The 26,993-nt window shown below is 37.4% G+C and overlaps 1 protein-coding gene across 4 annotated transcripts in view; it reads right to left on the reverse strand.

Moving 5' to 3' along the window:
• The window catches only part of RELN (reelin), a 3,085,913-nt gene that overhangs the window by 499,528 nt on the left and 2,559,392 nt on the right, over window positions 1-26,993 (reverse strand). For all 4 annotated transcript variants that reach the window (XM_044088524.1, XM_044088525.1, XM_044088522.1 and 1 more), the window contains exon 41: window positions 573-802. In XM_044088524.1, the coding sequence (XP_043944459.1) occupies window positions 573-802 (230 nt within the window). The remainder of the gene's footprint in view (window positions 1-572; window positions 803-26,993) is intronic.

Raw genomic sequence — 26,993 nt, forward strand, 5'->3', positions numbered from 1 at the left:
CCCTACCAATGAACTGAATGCATAAAAAGAGTACATAAGAGCAATCTGAGCAGTCCTGTGTCAAGAAAACCCAGTAGACACATTTGGTGTAATTGAAGCCCATTTGTTTGCCACCAGAAGACTTAATCAGCAATTCCTTAATATGTTTTTTTTATGTGGGGTGCTGCAGCCACCACACTCCACCAAAGGAGATAATCTACCTACACTGCTCTGACTCACTGAACTACTTCATAGAGGTTGTTGAGCATCAGGCTAACTTACATTGCTTACTAACTAGCTGCCTTTTTCATCTCCAGGTCCTGATGAAATGGACTTCAGTCTAGATATCTTTGCCAAAGCAAACAAAACCAACCCGATGAACCAGAAAACAAACCTTTGTTAAAGCAACTGTGTGCCAAATGCATTACATAGAAGAAGCACCTTGAGATTTTCAAAGAACTCTATTAATAGTGACAAAATTAAGGCATTAACAGAAATATGTTCAGATTGAAGAAGTGTGGCAATATTTTTTTCTTTTCATCAAATAAGGAGCTAAGAGATTATTTACATTCAAAATACCAACTCCAACTTACCCACACAAGTGTAGTTTTCCAAAGTGAATGACCTCCCTTCTCCACCCTTGAGTGGTACCTGCATAGTAAGAGCTGCTGGGATGGTGCTCTGTGGAACACAGAGAACTGATGTAACTACTGCTGCTGTAACAGAGTGGGAGAAGCAAATGCCACGTTGCCCCAAAATCCCGAGAGAATTCTAGTCTGACTGGATCTGTGGCTGAACTGTCAGTGGCACATCCGACATTGATCTAGGAAAGAGCAGAATAGAATCAGACTGGGGAAAATTTGGGTACCAGTCATTCATACTTAATATGCTCTGTTTCTGTATAATATATGTTCAGATATATTACTGTATTTTTTTCAGAGATTTTGATAAGACAGAAATGTTGAACTATTAATGCGAGAGATGCTAATAAGAAGATATACAACAAAAAGATGTCCTGGAACAAAATAAGCTACTTAAGTTTCAACAACTGTCAGTAAGGTAAATATAATAGATAAACCCTTAAATGTCCATTTTAGATATGGACTATGATATTACATGCATACAATGAAAACTGAAAACATAAGTGAAAACAATGTTGTAAAATACATGAGACAGTAAAAAGGCAGTGAACAAGGAGGTACAGATTACAAGCATTCTAGAGGCAGACTATCCAACATGTAAATGCAATACTTTTGTAACCGTGAACATGACAACTTGCAGAGGAAACATGCAGTAGGCACCTCATTTATTAGGGTGGGCAGACATCTGAACAGTAGGTGAGGGGAGCCAGAGGGATGTACCTCTCAGCTTCTGACCATTAAAAATCATAGTACAGGGTCAGAAAGAGGAGCACTTTTTTATTTTTCACAATAAAAGATCTTAAATTATACCTTGCATAGATATGATAGGACAATTTTGTATTGTTTAATTTATTTATTAAGAAGGTATGTACCCATAAAGAGATTGGACTTCACAAAGAAAATCAGTATATCTAACAAGAGCCATGATCAAAAGCATAACATTATGCATAAATTATATCAGCTGAGGAGCTACGCAGGGAGATAACTGACCAAGATGACATGGATAAAAGATAGGGGGAATAAGGGCACTGACAGGTCCTAGGGGTGAGAAATCTGAATGTGTGAGAAGGTGAGCCTTCTCAAATGGCTGTGGTCAAAGGTTGTCTTTAGAATCAAGGGTTTATTCACTTTGTATAAACAGCACAGAGAAACTAAACTGCAATTTAACATGTGCATAATATTTCTGTTCACTTGTCCTTGTCCGAGCAACATTAAACATTGTCTAGTGCAAGCTTTGTGCCTGAAAGTTTGCAAACCAACAGAATATGTCTTTCATGATATCAGTTAATTTTTGTCTTTTTGTTTTGCCACATTTCATTCATCTTTCCTGAATCTAATTTGACATGAAAGGTCGGTGCCATAGACTTTTAGTGTAGAGAACCTTTGGAAGATAGTTTGGTAGCATACATGTTTAGACTGGATAGTACTTATTTCAGCGATATGAAAATGACCTCTTCTTGAACCCATCTTTTTCTGTGCTCAGTCTGAATATGGCTAAGGTTACACATGCAAGTTAGCATTTTTAATAAATTCAGGTTTGACATGACAGAATATTCTGATTCACGATTTAGTACAACAAACTGCTTAGAAAATGCCTTGAATGAAGGATAGTTGCTTGATAGGATGTGGGGATTATGTATTTATCTATTAATCACTCATTGATTTTCTCAGTGAGCCATTTATTAGTGTGTGCATGTTTGTTTTTGTGTGGGGGGTGGAGGGTATTCAAGTGCATTAGTGAAAACATGCAGTGTGGTCTTGAGTCAAAAATGAGAATTTCCACAAACAAATGGGAAAAAAGTGCAAAATATGGTATAATGGCATGTAACTGAAACAAAGTCCTAATAAGAGCTTAATTACATGCAAATGAAGACAGGGAAAGCAAGTCAGAATGTGTCATCATTGGGGTGATATACTGCAGGTGCTTGCATATAAGAATAAAGGTAAAGAACATGTCAAAAATGATGTCACTCCAAACAAAATGTTGGCAGCAGCAGCTTCTTTTCTGATATAGCACATGCTCACCATAAACTGTGGTCCGTCTGGTGTTTGATAGAGGATTATCTCACATCAGCTAACAGATGTCCATGTCCAGGAATGGCTGCAGGTAGAAAGAGGCATCTTATGGGTGCTGTAGACATGTATGGCTCACAGATAGGAAATGGATGCATGGACTTCCTATATCATTACCTGTTAATGCCAAGGTATGTGAAGCACTTACCATATTGGCTATGGGAACTTTTCAGAGACAAACTGGGGGACTCTAGGTAGTTTGTAGATATCAGCCTGTAGAATACTCAGGACATTCCACGACACACTATTTTCACAAGTGAATGTACTCACCTGCTTTCCTCACAACTGGGAGAGAGCTACTACTATACATGACTTCTATGATATTACCCCACCCCCCAAAAAAAGTGTTGGGACTGCACCCACATGGCAATAAAGGCCTCATCTGGTGTCCATGGGCAGCACTGCCTCAGCAGGAAGGGTACCACTCCATCTTCTGCCAGTTAGTGTGTGATGCACAGGGGTTAATAAGCAATGTGACTGAACAGCACTCTGGTAGTGCCCAAGATTTTCCAGCATGCCATACAAGTCAGTTGTATCACCATTTTCTGCATTCAGACATCTCTATAGGTATATGCAGGCATATGGGTGAAATTACATAATCACAGAAGTGTACCTAACAGGCACACAACAGTAACCCCTTTAATCTCTCTCTCTACTCCCTAACTTGTTACTGTAGATGCGGGATACACACTGGATCCCTGGCCTGATGATGCTCATATGAAACCTAGAAGACATGGTTGTACAACAGTACATCATCACCCATGCTCTGAAATCTGTCTGAGCATGTATTTGGTCCACTGAAGTCACAGTTCTACTGCCTGGTTACATTTGGGGGCTGGGGGTGGGGGACTGCTGCATGCATCTGCTACAGCATGCAAATATTCATGCCATGCTGCATGCTGCATAACATACTTCTGCATTCTGAGGAAGGCCAGGTAGCATACTCTCAACCCTCCAGCAGTGCAACAGAAGGAAACACAGTGACCAGTTTGGCATCAAACAGTAGTGAAGTAGATACTAGTGCACCAGCAGCAGCCACACCACACTCCTCCAGACAGTACTACACATAGTATATGGCAGTGGAGTTAAAACAGCAACATCTTGTCCATGTCTATTGACTTTGACAGGTACATAGTAGAGGTGGTGTCCCCTGTGGATAAAATATATAAACTTTGTGATTATTTGGCCCACATTGCCCTGAGGTATGCATATTGCAGACACATGTATTTCCATAGACAAAAGAAGAGCTGCCTGTGACAGTGGTTTCCCATATCTGAATGCCCAATGTATCTGTGAAGGACAGAGGAGCCAGTTACTGGATGTAATGTTGCATGGGTAGAAAGGCAACAGGTGCTGCTTTCTGGGTATGTACATGAATGGTCTCTTTGTGAAAAACAAGACATCCACCTATCCCCTCAACCCTGTATTGATACCTCCAATATGATGCCTGACCCATCAGTGTCACCACATAGGGATGCCAGAAGATATTCTTCCTCTGTGAGGATGGAGCTTTTTGGAGGTCCACCTCCTGTCACAATACATTCCTCTAATATATTGCATACATTGTTTGTGCCCCTTCATAACTTATCATTTACATGTTTCTGACATTGACATATGGTCTGGTTACTCTCACCCAGAGCACTGGCATCATGCACCACAGATTCTCAAACACTGCCATGTAGAGGCTTTTGAGTGCTACAGTGTCATGGGTGCCAGTAGCAAGACATCATAGTCTACAGTAGTGGACTTTTCCAACTTCTGCATCCATTACAACTGGAGGATGTTTATACACATCTGGTAACAAGACATCATACAACAGAGGGGTATGTGGGGATGCACGGAGATGGGCCTCATATGTTTTGCACACTGCCTAGGGCTACATGGATGGGGTTATGGTGGCTGTCTTATGTCATCTGGCTACCATCCTCAGCTAAAATGTATGAGTTTAGTATTTTTTAAATTCTGGTGTTTCAAAGACTAGGGTTGCCTAGATAATGGAGGTGGGGAGCAGGTTGGCTGTCCTCTATAACTGGGGTTGCAATCTCCTGCTAGGTTTGCATGTGAACAGGTGCATTGAGTGGGGTACAACTGTAGGTTCCTGCTATAGCAGATATACACCTGCTCAGTAATTGTATCCATATAATTATTCATATAATGGCAACATTTAAAAGGGACATAATTACTCAGGTGTGATACTGCACATTTATTCCTTGCCAGAGTACTATATACTGCTGTATACCTCTTGTTGGCTAAGTCCTTAGGGCTTTGCTGTTTTTTTGCTGGAACCATGTGATTCAAGCTGCTGGTTTAAGTCTGTTCCTTGTTTTTCTTTGATGTGTGTTTTGGCATATAAAACAGCACAACACCTGCAAACATTGCAAATAAGGCCTAGTTTAGACCTTATGTATGTTAATGAGGCTTGAATTCTTCTTTCACTATAAATCAACATGTTTCACATTTGAGCATTGGGTGCACATTACTGGCATGCTATGTATTCATTGTCATTCACACAAGCTGCCCATGTATGTGTGCTGTGCATCTATTAGGTGCTGAGGATGCTACCAATGATTCATAGTCTCATAAAAGGTGTGATTCTTATTCCATTTTGCATTATGTGTATAGACATAGCTGCCAATGCTGGTGCATCATGTAGATGACCTGCCAAGCATGGAAAGGAAAGAAAATTATGTTCTTATTTTCTGCACTGCAGTTGTTGGATCTCTTTGCAGGCTGATGCCGGGTATCACCTGGCAGGTGTGTTATCCAGATCAGCCAGCATCCCTTGTACTAGTCAACACTGTAGGCAGTGGTACAATGATCTGCAATGCTGTTGATATGAAGATCTGTCGGGCATGGGAAGCAGAGGTTAAGTAAGAACATCCCAAATAGTACAGTATTTCCATCTGTTGTGAAAAGTTCTGAAATTAACACGTCTTTCTGTTCGTAAAAGGTGGTGTTCCTCATTAGAACACTGGTGAAGCATCATTTGGCTATATGGGACATATCCTGCCAAGAACTGGATATCTGGCCAGTAAACAAAGCCTTTTGGGTACCTTCCACTCATACCATACATCCAAAGAAACCTGACTGCATGCTGATATAAAATCAGAAGTATGGGTGCCAAAATTCACAACTTTTTGCTGTTGAAGATTTCATTAAGATGTGGTCTATGCTTGTTGGGTTTTCAGTGGTTGGGTGACTAGCTTGTTTGATCTTTTGGGCACACTGAGGACTTTTCTTCCCTTTTTATGAGAATGTTATAATTTGTTGTTGCTTATGTCTAGTAGAAAAGGAAAGTGCTAATGTGCTAGGTACATTCCTTATAAAGATTCCACACAGCTTGCTTGCTTTGTTTAATGGGAGTTGCACAACATCTGCTCACGTAGCACCTGTTTATCATTTCCAACAAAAATGATAAGAGGACAACTCACTTCCTGTAACATTTTCTAGAGAAGCAACAGGTTCAGGCCCTTGCAAAACCAGCTATGGACTTTGGTGCCAGTGCCTTAGATGTTCCCATTCCATCTGCTAAGAAACAAAAGACAGAGAAGTTTCTGAGGTGGCTTCATCCACTTCCCCCAGACCCCCAATCGATGACTCTGCTGTAGCCTTATCATAGTTTTGTACTATCCAACTCTCTCTTCTAACTCATGTGATGTTGCTGCTGGGGGTGCCACTAAGGATATGGAATCTAGCAATTCTCAAGATCCTGCAATGCACCCACCACCAAGAAGGGAAAAACAACCCCTTAGTGATCTTGGAAGGGCCAGATGGTATCTCTCAAGTGTTTGTGGGAGAAGAATTACTGGGTTACTCTATCGAAGTCTGTATGTTTAATATGACTTGGAGTTCATCTTTGGACACTCTCAAAAAGAAAACTCAAAAAACTAAGCATGTCTCTTCTCCTTTAATCCCATCTATAAAGGAGTCTAGGAAGGAAGGGTATTCCTTTGTTAATTGACTTTTTAAGGCCTTTCATTCTTTGCATTCTGCTTCTCCTGCTTCTTCTCAAAAAGGAAAAGGTCTCTCTTACTCTCTTTCACATAGTGACACCCAGAATTACATTGAAGAGACTGGCTACATTATGGCTCACAGGTGCCTCCTTCTGTCTCTACAGCTTTATTGATCAATCAGAGTCTGAAGAAAATATTTCTTTTGATTCTCCAGTTGAGAAACTGTCATTATCAGAAACCACAGGTAGGATGAAGGACCTCTTCCAAGGGGAAGAAAAAGAAATGTCTGAGTATTAAAGAAGATATTATGATCTTTTGCAGGTAGATAGCTGTACGTCTCTGGCCATCCCTGCTGTAACTGCTTCTCTGTAGGACACCTTTAATGCTGCATGTACTACTCCTGATGGTCAGCTCCCTGAAACCAAAATAACCTGACAGGCATCAGAAGGCACCACAGTCCCACAAGTTTCTATTTTGCAACCCTGTGACTGATCAATTTGTGATATCCTTACCTAAAGCTTCTACATCAAAATACCTTACTGCTAGCACTACTGTACCTACTGACAAGGATGGAAGAGCTTCTGACAGGGAAACAAAGCATGCAGGACAGTAAGCAGTCAGGCTTACATGGCTAAATATCTGCAGGAATCTTTTACTGACATAAACAAAGCAGTAGTTCAGTTGCCCTCTTTGGGCATTAAATTCTCGCTACTCACAGTGATTTCTTCTGTGATGCAAGTCACTAAGCGCTCTTTAAAGTGTTGCTGTGATGCTGCTGATGAAGTGCTGCAATCAGTTGTAAGTGTGTCAGTTGTTTGTAGATACGTGTCACTTAAATCTCAAAATATGCCTGAGTATGCCAAGGCACACATTCTTAATGCCTCCTTGGACAAGGAAGTGCTATTTGGTACCTTATCAGCTGAGTTTTTGTAAAGATTTGATAAGGGGGGAAAACTAATCCAAGGGGTCAAACAAATTTTTCAGTCACCCATTCCTCAGCACAACAGGAATTACCCTTCCAGTCCTGGGCCCTTATACAGAAACATTTTCAAAAAATTCCAACAGAAATCTGAGAAACAACAGTACAAGAAACAATGTCAGGGAAATTCAAAGAAAATTGGAGGTGCTGCCCAGGTCCAAGGACAGTCATGAAAAATGCCTGACCATTTTTTTCTTCCAAACCAACCTCCCTTCCCCACCCTGGCATCTCTCTTAATTTTGTAGGCAATGTTTCTCTATACTGAGCATCTGGAATCAGATAACAACAGAGTCCTGGCTGCTTATTATCCAGAAGGGATATAAGTGGCAGTAGGTCTCCTTCCCTCCAAATCCAGGAGTTCCTCCACACCTGAAAATGAAATAATCTTTTTCCTCCCATTATTTTCCAGATGTTATCTTAAGACTTCATCAAAACAGTCTTGGATTCTCAAAAAGGAGGATGATTTTATTCAAGAATTTTCCTAGTACCCAAAAACGAGGGAACATGGAGACCTGTATTGGGCTTGTCTTCCTTAAACCTTTACATCAAAGTTCCAAAATTCAAAATGCTCACTCTTCAGTCTCATTTTACTCTGACTCTGGTTTATCTCAGTTTAAAAGATAGCTATCACCATGTACCCATTCACAGAAGCATCAGATGCTGTTTTAGATTTTTCTTTATTTGGTTTATATTTTCAGTTCCTTTCTTTATTCTTTTGTCTGTCCATGGCCCCAAGGATATTCACAAAGTGTCTAGTATCAGTAAATGCTTCTTACAGCCTGCAAGACATTCATGTTTTTCATATTTAGACAGTTGCCCTATTTTTGCATACTGTTTTCAAAACTGCCAAGAATCTCTGCTATTTGTCAAGAATCTGTTTCAAAACCTAGTTTTTCCTCTCTATCTGGAGAAGTCATCTCTTTTTCCCAATGATAGAATCACATTTTTGATTGCTTACTATTTACATCCCCAGTGATGGCTTATCTTCCTCCAGAAAAGACAATCTTTTATCACAACCAGCTTCTACAACTTTCTCAACAACCTTTGACTACAACTTGGGAATATCTAAGGATGTTTGGATACATGGCTTCCGCTACCTGGATAACTCTACTTGCCAGATTACATTTGAGGAAAATACTATGATATGGTAAGTCAGTATGGACACACCAGCACTCTCTATCTTCCCAAATCCCAGTACTCCATTTTCTCAGGAAATGCCTGTTACAGTGAGCAGACTAATCCTTACTGAATCCAGATAATCTAATTTCTCCTCCAACCTCATCACAGTCCATAACAACAGATGCTTCAGACTTTGCCTGTGAGGCCATATCCAGGGGAATCAAAGTATAGGGTATTTAGGACCATCACTTCAAGAAAAACAAAACATATTAATATAAAAGAAACGATGGCCTTGATAAATACGTAAAAGACCCAGAACAATGTGTGGACTTCATGGCATCTTCTAGTAATTACAGGCAATAGTGCTGTGATGTGGTATATGAACAAACAAGGGGGACCCAGGTCATATCACCTATGCAGACTCACCATGATAACCCGGGAACTTGTAACATGGCACACATTATCATTTCAAGTTACTTACATTCCATCAGAGCAGAACACTGAGGAAGACACAAACAAATCCAGGACAGACACTTACAACTGAAAATGATACAGCATGGACTTCCAGGAGATTATCCACCTGTCTGTAACCCCCCCAATAAATCTGTATGCCTCTATAAACAACAGACAGCTGAAGAAAATCTACTCCTGGAAACCTTGCAGAAAGGCCTTGAAGACCGATGTCTTTTCCTTCTCATGAACAGGAATGTTGCTATATGCCTTTTACTTTTTCCTCCGATAATCATATCTCTTTTAAAGATCCAAAATGACTCTTTAAAATGATCCTTGTAACTCTCTTTTGGCCCAGGCAACATTGGTTTTCCCTTCTAATGGAAATTGCCAGGGGAAACTATAATAAACTTTCCCTCAAAATGAATCTACTCACACAGGACAAGGGATCACTGATCCACCTAACCTGCAGAGGCTACATCTGACTTTTTGGATGATACAATTTTTATCCCATTAAGGCACCTTTTCTCTGAGGAGATGCAGCAGGTATTAAAGAAGGCTAAAACATGACACAAGTAAATTCTACTTAGCCAGATGGAAGAGATTTTCTAGCTTGTGCCATAAGAAGAACCAGGACTCAAGGCAGAAGTCCCTCTGTTTTTCCAAAAGCTGCATGAATTGATCAACTCAGGCCTTTCTTACTCTTCTATAAAAAAAAAAATCACCTTTTGGTCATTTTTTTTCTTCTTTGCCATTGGATCACTTTTTCTTCATTATTCCAAGTAAAGCAATTTCTGTAATATTTATCCCCATATAAAACAGGTGGCTCATCTCCGGGATCTCAACTATGTTTTAGAAAAACTTATAACCCTTACAGGCAGCTCATTGAGTTGATCTGAAATTCTTGATTTGGGAAAATGTTTTACTTATTGCTCTGACTTTGGCTAGGCAGTATCTAAGTTGCAGGCTTTGATGGTGAACCAGTCCTTCCTCATATTTCATAGACAGAGTAACTTTAATAACTAATCCTTTTATTCCAAAAGTGGTCCCAGAATTTACTTTGAGCCATTGCATTCATCTTGTGTTTTCCTGAACATAAAAACAGGGGAGAGAGAATCCTGCATACTGTGGATGTCCACAGACAACTCAAATACAATACTGACAGAGCATAAGACTTTAGAGCTTTGGAACAGCTCTTTATTTCTATTGATAGAAAGAAAAATGACAACCAGTGTCAAAACAATTTCCACAAGGGTGGTGGCAGAGGCAGAGGCAGACAGTCAGCAAGTATCTCATGGATCTGGCTGATAGAAATGAGCAGTAGAAACAGCGCTACTGGTAGGACCACATCTCTGGGACAATTTGCAAAAATAGTCTTACTGTTTGAAACAGTCAAAGTCCATTTTCAAGAAAGTATATATTAGGAATGACAGGTCTGTGGAGCTGCATTTTCTTTTCCTGAACTTTACAACAAAATAACAGAGACAGAAGAGCTCAAGGAAAATGAATGAGTTAAATAAAAACTGGCAAGCAGTATTTTCACTTTACATGGGTTAATCATGCAAAGATTCTCAACTGTAGAGAAACAAATATGGATCTGTTTTACAGGAAAAATTGTAACAGTGTAGGGAGGATAGGGGGATTGGTTGGAACAGATGTCAACAACAGGAAGAAAGCATGCATATCTTAGGTAGCACTACAGTTAGCATATCTATGTACAGTTGAAGTGGCTAACAGCATTCAGGATTTCTGTTATTAGCTATCTTTATTAGGTAGGTACGCATAGGGTTTGTTCAGAATTGGAAGGCTCAGTGGCTCCATCCAAAAGCAGGATTACGACATTGGCTCTGATCTTAACTCCTACCAAGAAGTATAAATGTAAATACAAGTGAGAGATGTATATTTCCTATCTAACCATGTCAGTAATTAACAAAACTATGCTCTACTGGAAGCCAGACCACTAGAGCATTTATTTGCAAGCTTCAAATGCTAATGTATAGAGAAAATGGATGACTGACTCTACAGCAAATTCTGTACACACACACACACACACACACACACACACACACACACACACACACACACACACACACACACACTGCCAATTCCATGCCCTCCTCCCCGCTTTCAACTGACTAGCAAATTAAAAAAAATATTTTTGGTTTACTGTGCAATTAGTTACCTACAGTAAGGCAGCTAATCCACAGCCCCAGCCGAAAAAAAAAAAAGCTGAACTCATGTCTTTCTGCAAAAGCATTTCCATACAGAAAAATACTGCAGAACTCTCAATTGTGCCCTCAAACACTTTTCACCCAGGGCAATTGCCTGGTTTGCTCCACTCTTGCTAAACTACTGGTTACCACTGCCTTTGGCCTAACAACAGCATTTAGGCAGTTACATGTGAAAACCCTTTTCCTTTCATCTAGGAAACTCCAAAATTTCATGTTTACTAGATTTAAAACCAATTGTGTGTGTGTGTGTGTGTGTGTGTGTGTGTGGGGGGTGTTGGTGTATAGTTTACAGCCTCATCTTATCACCATATAAGGTTGTTTTCTAACTATTAAGGGAAACTAAACATCTAACTGCCTAGAGGCTCTTGTTAAGACAGAGGCAGTGCTACCAGCACAGAATGTTCAAACAAGAACTATTTTTTCCTTTCTTTACAAGATTCAAGCCAATGCCTAAGCTTCTTTGCACTCACAAGTGTGTGTGTGTGTGTGTGTGTGTGTGTGTGTGTGTGTGTGTGTGTGTGTGTGTGAGATCTAACTTTGGCACCTTGATAAGGTTTCCTAGCTGAAAACAGAAAGGGTTTTATGGGAAAATTCTGCACCTGCCTACCTAAAGGTTTTTTTCATCCAGAGACACTGACATCACCACAAAATGTTGGAACTCTTGGGTTAAAGGCCAAACAAGAACTAATATTTTCCTTTCATGTTTACAAGACTGAAAATCAATTCCTAAGCAAAAGTCTTTCTCTGCATTTGCATGTGTTATGTATGTAATTTGACAGTTTAGAATATATTTATATTGTATTATTTTAGGCCAATAGCTGTCACTGTTGCATATGGTATACTTAACAGTCATATTTAGAGCATCAAAGAAACACACCTGGTTTTATGGCCTGGATCACTAATCTATCCCAACAACTGTGAAACGAAGTCCTGAACTTACCAACGTACCATCATTCTTCCACAAAACAAACAGAGAACCAACAGAATACTGTCTCACCATGGGTACCAACTCAACTCCTAATGATATATAGGATTCATGGTAAGAAATCCCCCATCCCCTGTTTTTAACCACTAATCAGTTCAAAACATAGGTTAAAACTAAGAGGATATTCTTACTGTGTACTGCTACTCTCCATACTATACTTAAACACCCCAATAACCTCCAGCCATTCCACTCCTAGTTCTCCTTACTGTAAAACTAGAGTGGCGTTTTCTTAATACTTACTCCTATTCCTTACACTGTCTACTCCTCAATCCCAGAACAATCCCAGATAACATGAACCTCCACACAGTGTCACTTTGTTTGCAAATTATCTGCTTGTACAGCAGATTGATGGTTCTCAAAAAATCGTTGTCTTTAACCTTTCTAGTGGACCTACACCACCTGTGCAATAGCTACATCTGAAGGTCAAAATCTGGCACCACCTTCTTTATCATTTTAATTGCTATCCAAACATCTGTACGGAAGTCATTTAAAAGCCATAACTCACTTTTATTTATACATGTATTCATTTTTTCAAGTCTTCCATCCCCTTTGGTTCTTGTAAGTTTTCATAAATGAAATATATCTGACCCTTTTGTACCCCTTCCACATCCTTGTTGTTCTCTTTCCAGATTCCACACTAGATCCCGATTCCTTCTTACTTAAGGCTCTTAGATACCTGACTCATAGTCACATCAAAAATGCAGTCAGTCCACATTGCTTCCACATCAGAGCTACAGAACTGTCTACGGTGGGTCCTGAACATACCTCAGACTTGTTCACTTCCTGATTCACTAACTACAGTTTGCTCACCCATATAATGGCAATGTGTCTGTGTTTTCAAATTCAGCCACCCCACAGTTCCCCTCTAACACTTTTAGATTTCATAATCAGCATCTTTGTTAACCTTCCTCAAGTAGTACTGTTATTCAAAGCCTTATCACTTTATCCAGATTATACAGCCAAGGTGGTGTATTTCTTGCTCTTCACTCTCTGCGCCATATTTATTACTGTTGCATCATGCACAAAATATGGAATATTTCACCCAAACCATCCTCTGTGCTCCTTCCATGTATACCTATTACATTTCTGGATTTCGTTAACTGCCATTTTTCTTAATCTCGTCCCAGCTGTTAAATGCCATTTTCCTTGGGCTCATCCCCAGTGTTGGAGGATGTAGGTGAAGGGTCAGTGTAACTATTTTAATTAGTTTATCTTTCCCCTGTTAAAATATTACTTAAGTTATCTAGCATGCTTCTAATCTTACCTAAAATCTTAGCCAAGTTGTTCTTAATCTTCCAGAGAAGAAGGTAAACTCAAATGTCAAGGTACTTCTCATCACCCTTAGGTGGTAAGGTAGCCTCTTATTCTCCTCCTTCCCCTGCCTTCCATAATGGCACCTTCTATAGATTGTGATGAAACACAACCAATAAGCCTGCCCACAATCTTTTTTTTTTATTTAAGGTTATCAGAAAGAAAGAAAGCTCCTGTCATTGCACTGGAATGAGTAGGTATAGACAGTCTCAACACTATCCATCATGTATATTTCACATCTTGCTCTTTATCAACACATTTGAAAAATAACATAACCAAGATGACAACCAATTGGTCAAAAGGTGCCATTTACCAACTATGTTAGCAGTAGCTGATATCTTATTTATAGCCATTTCCAGCTCCTTTGAGTCCAGCAAGAGGATTTTTAAGTCTTATCTTAAGGAGATACTCTCCTCTTCCATCTTCAGTAATATATTTTAGCTACTTTTTCTTCTTTTGGCTTTTCCCGGTTAAGGGTTGCCACAGCAGATCACCTGTCTGCTCATGACTGGCAGTGGAGTTTTACGGTGTCGAGTTGCAAGCCCAGCACCCAACCATCCACAGAAGGCACACACACACTCACACCTAGGGCCAATTTAGAGTGTCCAATCCACCTACAGCATGTCTTTGGGATGTGAGGGGAAACCGGAGCACTGCAGACTCCGCACAGAAGACACCCCAGCCGAGGATCGAATTAGAGAACCTATTGCTGTGAGGCAACAACGCTAACTGCTCCACCACTGTGGTCACCCCAATATATTTCTAGCTACTACAAAATGATATTGGGACTTAAATAAGACAAGGAGCAGACAATCCTAAAATATTTATTTATTATTTAATTATTTTATTTACTGTGAAATTCCAGCTGGACACAGGTCCTTTTTCAGTGGAGGCCCGGGGAAAAAAGCTCCAGAGAACTATAAATGAGCAGCAGAGTACATGAAAGAACAACTGAATATACATACAATTGCAAATAATACATACTGCAGCAAACATTAGCTATGCATATAATATGAACCATAGTAATGAACAGATATACCAATATCTAGTTAAAGGCTAGGAATAAAGGTAGGATCTATATACAGATAGTACTAAGCTCAAACAGATACTGTTCTAAACTCATATACTTAAATCTTATATACAAATATTGCACTAAACTCAAGAAGATATAAAGCAGAAGCTCCACATGAAGGTGGGACAAGCTAGAAGGGCTAATAGGATGGAAGGGGGAGATACAGGAGTAAGAGAGGAGACTGAGTGAGTAGTATATGTGGCAGTGAGAGGAAGCTAGGTGTAAGTCAGCTGCATATGTATTTGGAGTTGGGATGTAGTGAGGTAGTTAAGCATGTTAAAACAGGTCTGAGAGATTGAGTGAGGAGGGAAGGGGAGAGTAAAGGGAAGGAATGCAATGATCAGATGGTGTGAGGCATGGTGGCTAGGGGAGGGGAGAGGGAGGTGAGGTAAAAGCAGGGTTACTAGTCAGGATTGTTGCATGGGCATAACCACAGACTTTTTAAAAGTGAGTTTTTAGTGCAGTCTTGAAGTGATTGCAAGAAGGTAGTGTGATTATAGAGGGGGGAGATTATTCCATAATCTGGATATGATGCAGGACAATAGTGCTTCTCCCGCTAAGTTCTTGAGTTTGGTGATATCTCATTCACTCCAGTGCAGCTCAGAAAATGTTGCCTGCTTACTTCCTCCATAGGAACAACAGTGCAGCCTGAGCTTATTTTCAGAAAATCCATTTGTAATACCATACAAAAAACAAATGTTCATAACTTTTTAACCATAACAGCTAGACTAAAAATGTAAATATGAAAGTTGTTCAGCAGACACTGACCTTTTCAACAGTGCAAATGTTGATAGTGCATATCTAAGTTATTTTTAAATATTTGCCAAGGAATGCTGATATTATGCATATTTTTACCTTTTTGGTAAAACAAATCACAATATCTCAAATGTACCATGCAGACCCATACAATTTGTAATTAATTTGTTGGGCTGAATGTCAGATTTAAAATGATATCTTAACCCTGTGTGATGCTCCTTTACTGAGATATTCACAGAAATATGATTAATATTATATTTCCTCATAACATAAATAAACAAAGCATAATATCTCATCACCTGTAAAAGACAGAGGCAACATATCAGTGCACAAGTTGTGTGGCTCAATGTTAGCTTCAAAATGATGCCTCATTTGTGTCATCAGCATGTTCCCTTGCAAAGACATGAGAATAATAATGAGAAATATTACAAATGTATAATTTTCATAATTCTACAAGGCTAAACAAACTGATATCTGTGCATGTATACAGCATACAGGCACAGTTCTTTTACCATGTTGTACTGTCTTCAAATTTAGATCTTACCTAGCATGTTGACATCTTCCCTAGAAAATGAGGCATTACTTGGCACATTTACATGCTTCCTTGCAGAGTTATTTACCAAAATATGTAAAAAAAAATCATAATTTCCATAACCTAAGTCCTAAACAAAAATCTGATATTTGTACAAGTGTACAGTATACAGGCACAGTTCTTTTACCACGTTGTAACCATTAATACGGCCTTCAAAAATGAGGTATTGCTTAGCACATTGACATGCTCCCTCACAAAGTTATTTACCAAAATATGAAAAAATTTCCATAACTTAAGCCCTAAACAAACATTGATATCTGTATATGTGCACAGCACATGGGCACAGTTCTTTTGCCATGTTGTAATGACTAATACTGTCTTCAAAATGAGGTATTAGTTAGCACATTGACATCTTTCCTTAGAAAAGTCATTTATTAAAATATGACGAAAATATCATAATTTTCATAACCTTAGCCCTAAAAAACTGTGATATCTGTACATGTGTACAGCATACAGACACAGTTCTTCTATCATGTTGTAAGGAGTAATACTTTCTTCAAATTTAGATCTTACCTAGCATGTTGACATCTTCCCTAGAAAATCTATTAACCAAAATATGAAAAAAATCATAACTTTCATATCCTAAGTCCTAAACAAGCTGTGATATCTGTACATGTGTACAACATACAGACACAGTCCTTTTACCATGTTGGACGTACTAATACTGTCTTCAGAATGAGGTATTACTTAGAATTTTGACATGTTCTCTAGTAGAGGTACAATTACAATTCTTTTACTGTGTTCCAAGTAGTGCAAAAGGTTTTCATGCTGCTTCTACTTGGTCATGGTCATTTTCCATTTTTGTCACCAGGTGCATGTTGCCAGTATGTCATGCATTGCTGCCATCATTCCACTGCGCAGATCAGTCAACAACAGGTCAATGCCATCTTCATTTAGGTGAACTTTGTCATTCCTGAAAAGGTTATCTTCAGCAGTGATACTGTTATGCCTGATTGTTGATCCACATACCCTGAACATCAATCCATGCATGAACCCATTCTGCAACTGTATGGCCTTGTGCTCTGCCCATTGGTTGTTAGCATGTCTCCAGTTGTGGCAAGGAATTATGTCACACCACACAAAATGACAATGTGGCCACCATGACTGCATGCATTCAAAAATCTCCTTGATTTGAAACCTCAGCTCTGCAAGTGGATGAGTGATGCCCTCATTCCCTCCAATGTGCAAGACAAGAATGTCAGACTCAGGGTAGATGTAAGGACCACCACTCTGCAAATGATCCCTGGACAGACATGGGACTTCAGTGGCACTTGAAGGCATCTGATGTGTCTGATACCTGTGCTGGCTATCCACTCGGACTGCTGATATCACTACTCTCTCATGACCTCCTTCAGTGTCAGCAGTCTGCCTTACCTCTGCCTTTTCTCTTTACATGTGTCCATTCAGCAATGAACATAAGGAATCAAGGATGGAAAGAACATGATGTTTCTTGCCCTGACCTGCATACATTTTACAGTACCAGGGGGAGGGAGAGTGACTACATGATAATATGTTCAGTTGCAGTAGTTCACAAAAACATGACCCATGTAATCGCAGTGGATACACTACTGTGTATCAAACAAATTGAAAAAAATGACAGAAAGAAACTGGTGGGGGGGTTTGAAATGACCCCACTTAGACTCCAAGTAGACAAAAACACATGCTTGTGCATTCATCAATTTGACAATGACTTCTACTTATGTGAATAACAGTGAAGCTGCTGATTGTTTAAGTGAAAAGTGAGAATGACTCAATGTTACATTGCAACTGAACTTATTGTTAATGTGATGATGACCTGCATATCATGACTGCAAAGGTATGCATGCTGAGACACAGGTGATAATTGCTGCACATAACCTGTTGAGTAGACATTCATTATATTACCTGGTGCAGGTGCTATGTAACACAGACTCATTATATTACTGAGCTCTTCCTCCCACCTAAAGCCTATACATGACCAGCAAAGCCAGAAACATTGCCCAAAATACATGGTAGTTCCATGCTGGTAGTAGTCTGCAAATAATAACCTTCATCTCACTGAGGCAACTAATGAGTATAATCAGAAGGAGAAATAAAGTCACACATGTGTAACTTATGTGATTGATCCGTATAAGAATTACTCCAAAAAGTAATAATTCATTTATCTCACCTAACCATCCCTCTGGTTACAATAAGACACAGAAGTAAAAAAGGCAGAAATATTGTCCAAAATATCTGGTTGAGCAATGCCAAAAATCAGCATTCCAACATTTCTAGAGTTATTTATCAGCAGTGTTCCTGAAGACAGTATGTGCATATTGTTAACAGATAAGAAATGGCTACACTACAGCATGGACAGAATTCATTCACTGAAGTAGACAAAGACTTGGCCAATAAAGGAGAGACTGGCACCTGTTTATCACAAGTTAAGATATTCATTCCAGTCACATTTAAGTTGTTCCCAGTTCATTCAAGTACACACCTAAAAGCTGGATACATAAAAAACTTTATAATAACCATCTATGAAACATGAGGTAAAGACAACCTATGGTTCTTACACTGTATTTGTACTACAATATTCTAAACAATAGATCAGCTCAGAGAACAGGTCATGGCACCATGCAACAAATTAAACTAAGCCAGTGAATCAATATAACACAGCCATATCTCCCAGGAGAATAAAATGGTCAAATGGATTTTCCAGTTATGCAAAAGCTTTTCCATGACACAGTAATGAATTATTTTCCCCAGTAAACCCAGTAAACCCATCAGTTGTTTCTGTTGTGTATGCAAAAGCACCAAAATCACACAATAACCCATTCTGCCCAGAGGGCACTTCAGCAGTCTGGCCATGTATGTACAAGCACTTCCCTGATACACAAATTAATTATTTCCCGCAACATCTTCATTAGTATGTGCAGGCATACACATGCCACAAAATGACACATTCACCCAAGCGACCCCTTCAGGAAACTGTTGAGATATGCACAATCACCAAACTGAGGCATTTCCCCAAATGAACAGCAACAACTCATACACGAATTTAAACCAACAAACCTGATGTTAAGTTATTCTCCAAAATTAATCCACCAAACAACATACGACACCAATAACTGTAAATAAAACACTTCATTCAGTATTACTTAAAAGTTCTTAAAAATTTAAAAAAAAAAACAATAACTGCATCAAATGTCAAATAAATTGAATATTGAATTTTTTATATTCTAAAAATGGAATTCAAAATAGGTATTATAAATGATCATAATATGGATCATGAATGGTTCTGTCTTTGAAAAGCCATATGACACTATGAGGTCTAAAAATAGATTCAAACATGTGTTTATGAAAATAGGGGATCCCAAATATCTTGGTAATTGGAATATGGCTGTAAAAATAGGTGTAGGTTATTGATCTATTCTCCCATCCATCAAGAATTCATAAAACATGAAATCTTATAGTATAAAAATTCTCGATTGATATTTCATTTCAACTTTATGAATATTGTAATCCCATTCTTCTATCAACTAATGTGGACATCCTATTGATTGATTGTCAAAATTTTGATAATTTCTACCTTGTCTTTTTCAATATGCAACATAATCCAACATTTTGGTGATCAATCATAGTTCTTATCTTCCACCTTTGTCCGGACAGTGTCAATTCCTTTAATCCATATTAATGTATACAATAAGACAAATTAATTAAATAAAATTTTCACATTTCTTATTAACTCTCTTAAACAATATAATTTGTTACTATTATATTTTTAAATTTAAAATGTGATCTGTTTCTCAAGTATCTTTGTGAAACAAACATCTTTTTTTTTAAATTGTCTAGTATTTTAATTAAAATAGTTTTCATTATGCAATTTCTCTAATTTTGTGAAAAAATTATTTAAATTTAAAAGTCTAGTATACATTTTAAATTTGTCAATACTTTTACCATCTAATTTGAATGTTGAATAAAAGGTGAAATAATTACTAAATTGTAAAAGTCAAAACTATCAAATTTCTGTCCTGTAAAATTATAAAAAAATTTTCACCAGAGAAGGAGAGAACAATAAAAGTCATTCATCTCCAAACTGTATCTAATGTGGATAAAAGTATATCAATATTATTTGAACCACTAATTTCATCAATTATGTCCTTTGTATCTATCTAATGTTAATGTATCAATATCTGGGATTAAGTGGTTCTCAATATACACTTCTATCTGGCTATTGTTAGTATGTTTGTTGTGGTAGCTGTCTGATTGTTCTCTCTGAGGTTGGTGTGTTCTCTGTTGTGTGTTCTTCTAAACAGGTCTGTTCTGTTTCATCATTAAAATTAAATTTCCTGGTTAGTTCTAAGGTTCAACAGTTTAGTTGGGTCATCATGTCTATTATTATTAACTTATTACCGTTGTAACTTGTCTTGATTTTTGAACCTTAATGGTTAAATGGTTGTTGTTGTTCTTTTTAGCTTTGTTGTTTGTCATTCTCCTATTTTTCTTTCTTCCTTTGCTTGTTTGTTACATAAATCCCTTTCTCTTTCTATTTTGTTATTTTTGAATAAATTTTGTTTGTTTAAAAATTATATATCCTCTTTAAAAATGTTTTCTTTAAATTTAAAATTATGTTCATTCAGTTTCTCCTTTTTAACATTAACAACTATCTTTATTTTGTTTCTCCTTTAAACATTTAAATTCTATCCATCTGAAAGTTCTAATAAAAACCCTTTCTAAATCCAAACACATGTGAGAGAAAAACAAGTAAGTAGCCTTAAACAGTTGCCTTCTTAGCTTCTTTTATAATCCAGGAATGCATTAGAATGCTGATCTCTGTTTTGAATTCTCATTTGTTCAAAAAGTTAAAAATTCATAAATTTTGTACATTCTCTTCACCGTTTAAACAATCTTTAAAATTTTGGGGATAATTATGTAAGAAAGTGAATCATTATTGTCTCTTATTTACATAATGGATGTGTAGAAATTGAAATAAATTCATGATTTCCGTTGTATCATTATTTAGAGACCTGTGGAGCCTCTGTCTCTGTTATATCATCATATGATCTTCCCTTCATTCGCTACTGATTGTCTGGTTGACTTGTAGATGGTTGCCTACACTGCCTCGCGTTTTGGACTTGTATGTAGAGTGATTGTGCAGTAAAAAGTTGCTGTTTTTGTATAGAGCTACTCTAAACATTCCTGTATCAAATTCTCGGATTTGTTCATGCAAAAAGTTTAATTAATTTGTTGGTAATGTCTAAATGTTCTTGTATGTGTTTGTATTAATGTATTTGTTAATTTTTGTTTAATGTTATTGTATAGATTTGCATCTTTGTAGTAATGCATTTAATGATTTGATTTAAGCACAATAGGATTTAATTGGTAGTGTTAATTAATAGGTAATAATAGAGAATAAATAAGTCACTTAAAAAAAAGAATTAGTACTACCAATGGTGTGGTCTGTAATCAGAAGTCCGCACAGTGCAATCGTGAAGTCTCGTGCAGTGCCCTTTAATAAGTGATAAGTACTCACACAACCACAAAGTAACAAAGACAAAGCTTCTTGAGCTTCTTGAGAGTAAAAACTCTGAAAACAATATTTGTAACCAATAATTATGTAAATTGTAATATTGTACATAATAGAGTATGGTGTAGATAATCTAAACTAAAAAAATAAAAATAAAAATCCCACACAAATCAAAATCAGTGTTCTGCACTGTTTGTAGTTCACGTGCACTGTTTTACAAAACTTCAAAAAAAAAAGCTAGTAAACCACTTTAGAGTAAAAAAAAAAAACACTTTTAAATAGTATATATAATAATAAAATATATAATTGTAAAAATGAACATAACTGTTATCACAACACGTTGTCTCTCATGCACATTGTTGCTCTATAACTCAAAAAACCACTCACTATAATATCAACAGTCACGGAAATCAGTAAGCAGTTGAACATCAACAAGAAAAACACAAAAACGAATGAAACCGAATGAAACCCAACCCTCCCTGATCCTAAAAGTTCTCACATTCTTTAGCACCAACAAAATCGAAATCCGCCACAGCAAAATTCAACGACTTTGTTTTTTATTTTTTTGTTTATTAAAAGCAAACATCTCCACTCCTTGATGATCATGAGAATAAGAATAAATAAAAAAATGATGTCCACAGTAGCCATTAAAAATTTAGTTCTCTAAAAAATCAAATATTATGATTGTCTAATGATATCAAGACAATGCCATGAATCTTTTATAATATGTGGTATGGAATTCATAATAGGTTTACATTTGAAATCAATATAGGTGGCCAATGGTTCTGTCTTTGATCCTTTGGCCTCTCAGTAGCATTTTTTAGTATGTACAATCACCTAAAGGAGGCATTCACCCAAGCGACCCCGTCAATAAAATGTTGATGCATGCGCAATCACTAAAATGAAATATTTCCCCAAATGACCCTTCAGTAACAGTTCCTGGTATGCACATGCCCCAAAATGAAACATTCACCCAAGCAACGCCCTTCAGTAAAATGCTGATGTTTGCACAAGCACCAGTATGAAATATTTCCACAATATTTCCACAAAACAACCCTTCAGCAACATTTCCCAGTATGTACAATCACCAAAATGAAGCAGACACTCAAGCAATCCCTTCAGTAAAATGTTGATGTATTCCAAAACTGTAAATTCACACTGGGAGTTCCACCTGTGCTCCTCTTGGACAGGCGAGATAGGTGCTGATTGTGCAAGTAAGGTTAAAACTGCCACTGGCTGTAAATATGCCCTTTCAAGGAACACCTTGATAACTTTATCAAATTCAGTTTGTTCCCCACCATAACAAGAAGATCCTGGCTATCCATATACATTTCTTAAAACTAATAGGGTGAAATTTTTAAAATGCATTTATCACTACAGCAAATTACAGAAGTTTCAAAATACAATTTCATTTACTTCGGTTTATAAAATGGAAAACTGGGCACATCTGCCTCATAACATCAGCAATGCCATTATAGCCAAACAGCACAGCATAAATGAAGCAAAGGGGATCCTTGCAAGATATTGCTAGCATTAATGAGACACGTGTATAACACAAACTGTTCATCTGCAACCTCAGGGGCAATATACAATTGTGTGGAGAGTTCGTGGTTAATGAAGTCGCCTTCTAAATAGCATGAAATATGACCTTTCAACCCCTCTGAAATCATTAACTATAGCCTCCAAATAGGCTTCACTCCTCAAAAAAAAGGAGACCAGCACAATACATCCATCTGCACAAAAGTGGGCCATCTAGAGACCCATAAGTCTTGCTAGTCTCATATGCAAAGCCATGGAAAGAATCATGGACATCAGTAATGACACAAGAAACCAAACATTGAACCAAACCCAGTGGTCATTACCTAGTGCACACCTATGAACTTATAAGTGATGTGGCCTAGACATCATCACTTCATAGTGCAGACAATACAATTTCTCTACAGAAAAAAATGTTTTTAAAATACTTTAATCAATTTTTAAACTGGCAGAGAAAGGAAGAGTGCTCTTGTTTAAAAGTACAATACAGTCTTGTGAGAGTAGATTAAAAATTCCTAACTTTAAAATAACTTTCATGAAGAGGAAAGTTAAGTAATCACAGAAATAAATGAATGGAAGTTTTTCCCCACAAAGGGAACTCATCTGTCCAACAAAAGAACAGAACAAGCTGACCATCTATCCTCAAAATACTTGTTTCATAAATTTGTTGATGTGCACAGTTAAAACAGCCTAAATCAATCTTTTCAAGTTTTGCTAACTAAAATATTCTGCAAATTAAAAAGGTAGCCGAACATCAGTCTTATGAAATTTAAAGCAAACTTAACAGAGTATTCAAGTGGTTCCTGCACATGAAATATCTGCTGCAAAAAATGCTTTCATGATGGCATATATTATGACTGGATTACACCCGAGTTATTCTGCCTCAAATGTGCGCTATTATTTTTCTTCACAGATAAGATTTTTTTTAGTTGATCTAGTTTACTTAACTAGAAATATAAGTTGCAATATGGATGCTTACTTCTACAATGTAGGACTGTAATCCCACTAGTAAATGTGAGTATGGGTTGCAGAAGCCATCTCCATTATAAGCACTTACATTAATCATTTTGTTTGCAGACTTCTTCCTAGACTTCAATGAAACAGATTTCAGACAGCTATAGTTTGCCACCCCCTCCCACTGTTTCAGATCATGAGTATAATTATGCTGTTAAATGGAATCCTTTGGTTAAGGAAGCATATTAATATACACAGTCACAATTTAGACAAATTTGTGGATGTGGAACTTGTTTTTAAGGTGGCTGTACTAGTTTTTGCATTGTCTATGTAAACAAATAGTTTGGATTGAATGATAAAGAAAGCTACGTAATTTTTCCCTGTGAATCTTTAGCCAATACAGGTTAACAGTGGAAACATTGCTCTCCTGCATATTTAAAGAATTGACTTTATACATTTTTCTCTAAATTACTCTGACTGCATGAAATATGATCAGTGTAGTGAGTGTGTTTGAAAGAATTATTTTTCTCTCATTTGAGACCAGTGCCACAAAAACTTAATGCTGTCTGACTGAATGCAAACAAAACTACTGCGTCACAAAAATAGACTGCAGCTGTGCTTCTTGTTATGAATGGGTTCATTCCTCAGGGGTTATACGGAGTTTTTACAACAGTAAAACCCAAATGCTAAAAGACTTAAAAAGATGTTCCAAGAACAATAATAATCTGTATGCTATAAACAGATATAGGTAATGAAGATCGAGAAAGGTCTTTCATAAATACCGCTCAAGCACACTGCAACAGTGCACATGTATTACATTACATTGATATATACTGTGCTTTTAAAACTGGGGGCTAGCAGCTTCCTTAACCTCTAACCAAAACACACTCACGAATACTTTCATAAGAATTGTTACTTGAAGGGCAATGATTAAAAGGGGTTATAACCAGTTTAAGAAAATGAGAAAACAGCATAAAAATACCACAAAGACACCTTAGCAACAACACACACTCCTGACACAAACTCACTCTACAAACCTTCCAAATATGAACTGATGAGTCAACCGAATTCGACTGCATCTCTTAACCTTTCATCTCCAACATGCGAAGTACCACCTCTCATAGTGGGGTACAAATAAAGTGAGGGACGCTTACTAACAACTTAAATTACGATTATGTTAAATTAAAACATGATATTTAATACTTGCAAAACAATTCTTTTGATAACTCGTTATGAGTCATTATTTTTGCTATGAACAGAAGTAAAAACAAAAATATCAATAAATTTGTGATAAGCCCGTCCAATGTGAAATATCATCTAAGACTCAAAATGAGGAGCATTCCTCATAATGAGGTACACTTTTGAGGTATGCTCTTGTCACTGCGTTCATAACCAACATATCCTGCTGTCAGTAATATCCAAAACAAATTAATACTACAACAAACTAAATAATGCACAACTGTAACACAAATGTCGCATTTAAATGTATACTGCAACATTACTTAAAAATTTGTATAATACGTAAATTACTTAGGCTGTACAGAAGAAAGGCTTAAACATGGGCCTACGTCCTACAACGGTAAAAGTGCCGTAAACAAAACAATCTGGGAAAAATATCAATTAAAGTCCCCAGCAGCTGCGACAAAGGACAAATCTTTCCAAAGCAATGTAATTGTAAACGAAAGGGTTTCACTAACAACTATTTAGCTTTCTTCCAATTTAATGCTGTCTCATGTTCAGTTACAAAAAGCTTGACATGTCCTGCCTCATCACTCTTATTACCAATTTTAAAACCACAGGTACTTATTAATATGGTATATGTATCATACAGGACACAGTACCACTTCTTGTAATATGTACGAACATTTGACAAAAAACTAAATTCCACAACTTCTATTGCAACTTACCATCTTGGTTTCGCTAGCCACAACAAATGACCCTGCCTTATTCTGCACAGACACGTGGCAAAATGAAACTGATATCATTAAATTACTCAGCCGATCATCAAGAAGATTTTAAAATACACAAAAAGTATCGCCACTGATATGGCACAGGGCATTTTTGATGCTGGATAACGTCTACCTGTCTAATGAGAAAATCCTAGCACTTTCTTTCAAAAAGAAAAGCGGCAACTAATTTCATTCTAAAAGCATTTATTACAAAGTCCACTTTACAAACACATGCACATCACTGATTTTATTCTGTCATTCCTATTTCAACAACCAAATGGTAGTGTTAACACTGACTGTGCACATACTTATTTGTTTCTACCATTCTGATTTCAACAACCAAATAGTAATGTTAACACTAATTCTACTTTTGACCATTATACAGTCTACATTTGAACATCGAATGCCTTGAGCTTTTTTTCCTTATGCAGGTACAAACCCACAAGTATTTACTTACTGTTGTTGCCATATTAGTTTCCAACGGTGGATTGAACATCACAAAACATATAGTTCCTACATTGCTTACCGGTGTACTTAACAGCACTGATGGGGCTGACTCATGCCACATTTAATGCGTAGCTTACAAAAGGTTGGCTTTTGTTGTCATGGTAGCCAGTTTGTTTTGATCATTTTTTGTGAAATTATTACGAACCACAATGGCAGGTTATCCATGCCACTACATATAGGTAGCTTTACAAAACCATTGAGCAAGATGCACACAATTATATATCATCTGTGTATTTATATATAATTGTGTGTGTATGTAGACATGTATTTTATACTCACGCATGTGTAGTGTACATCCATGCTTGCATAGAAATGTATAGATATTTTATATACACACACACACACACACACACACACACACACACACACACACACACACACACACACATTTTAAAAAGAACCCTGACAAAAGGTT

The sequence above is a fragment of the Protopterus annectens genome, chromosome 11.part0 (genome assembly GCF_019279795.1).
Source record: "Protopterus annectens isolate FY-2018-M chromosome 11.part0, PAN1.0, whole genome shotgun sequence".
NCBI lineage: Eukaryota > Metazoa > Chordata > Ceratodontiformes > Protopteridae > Protopterus > Protopterus annectens.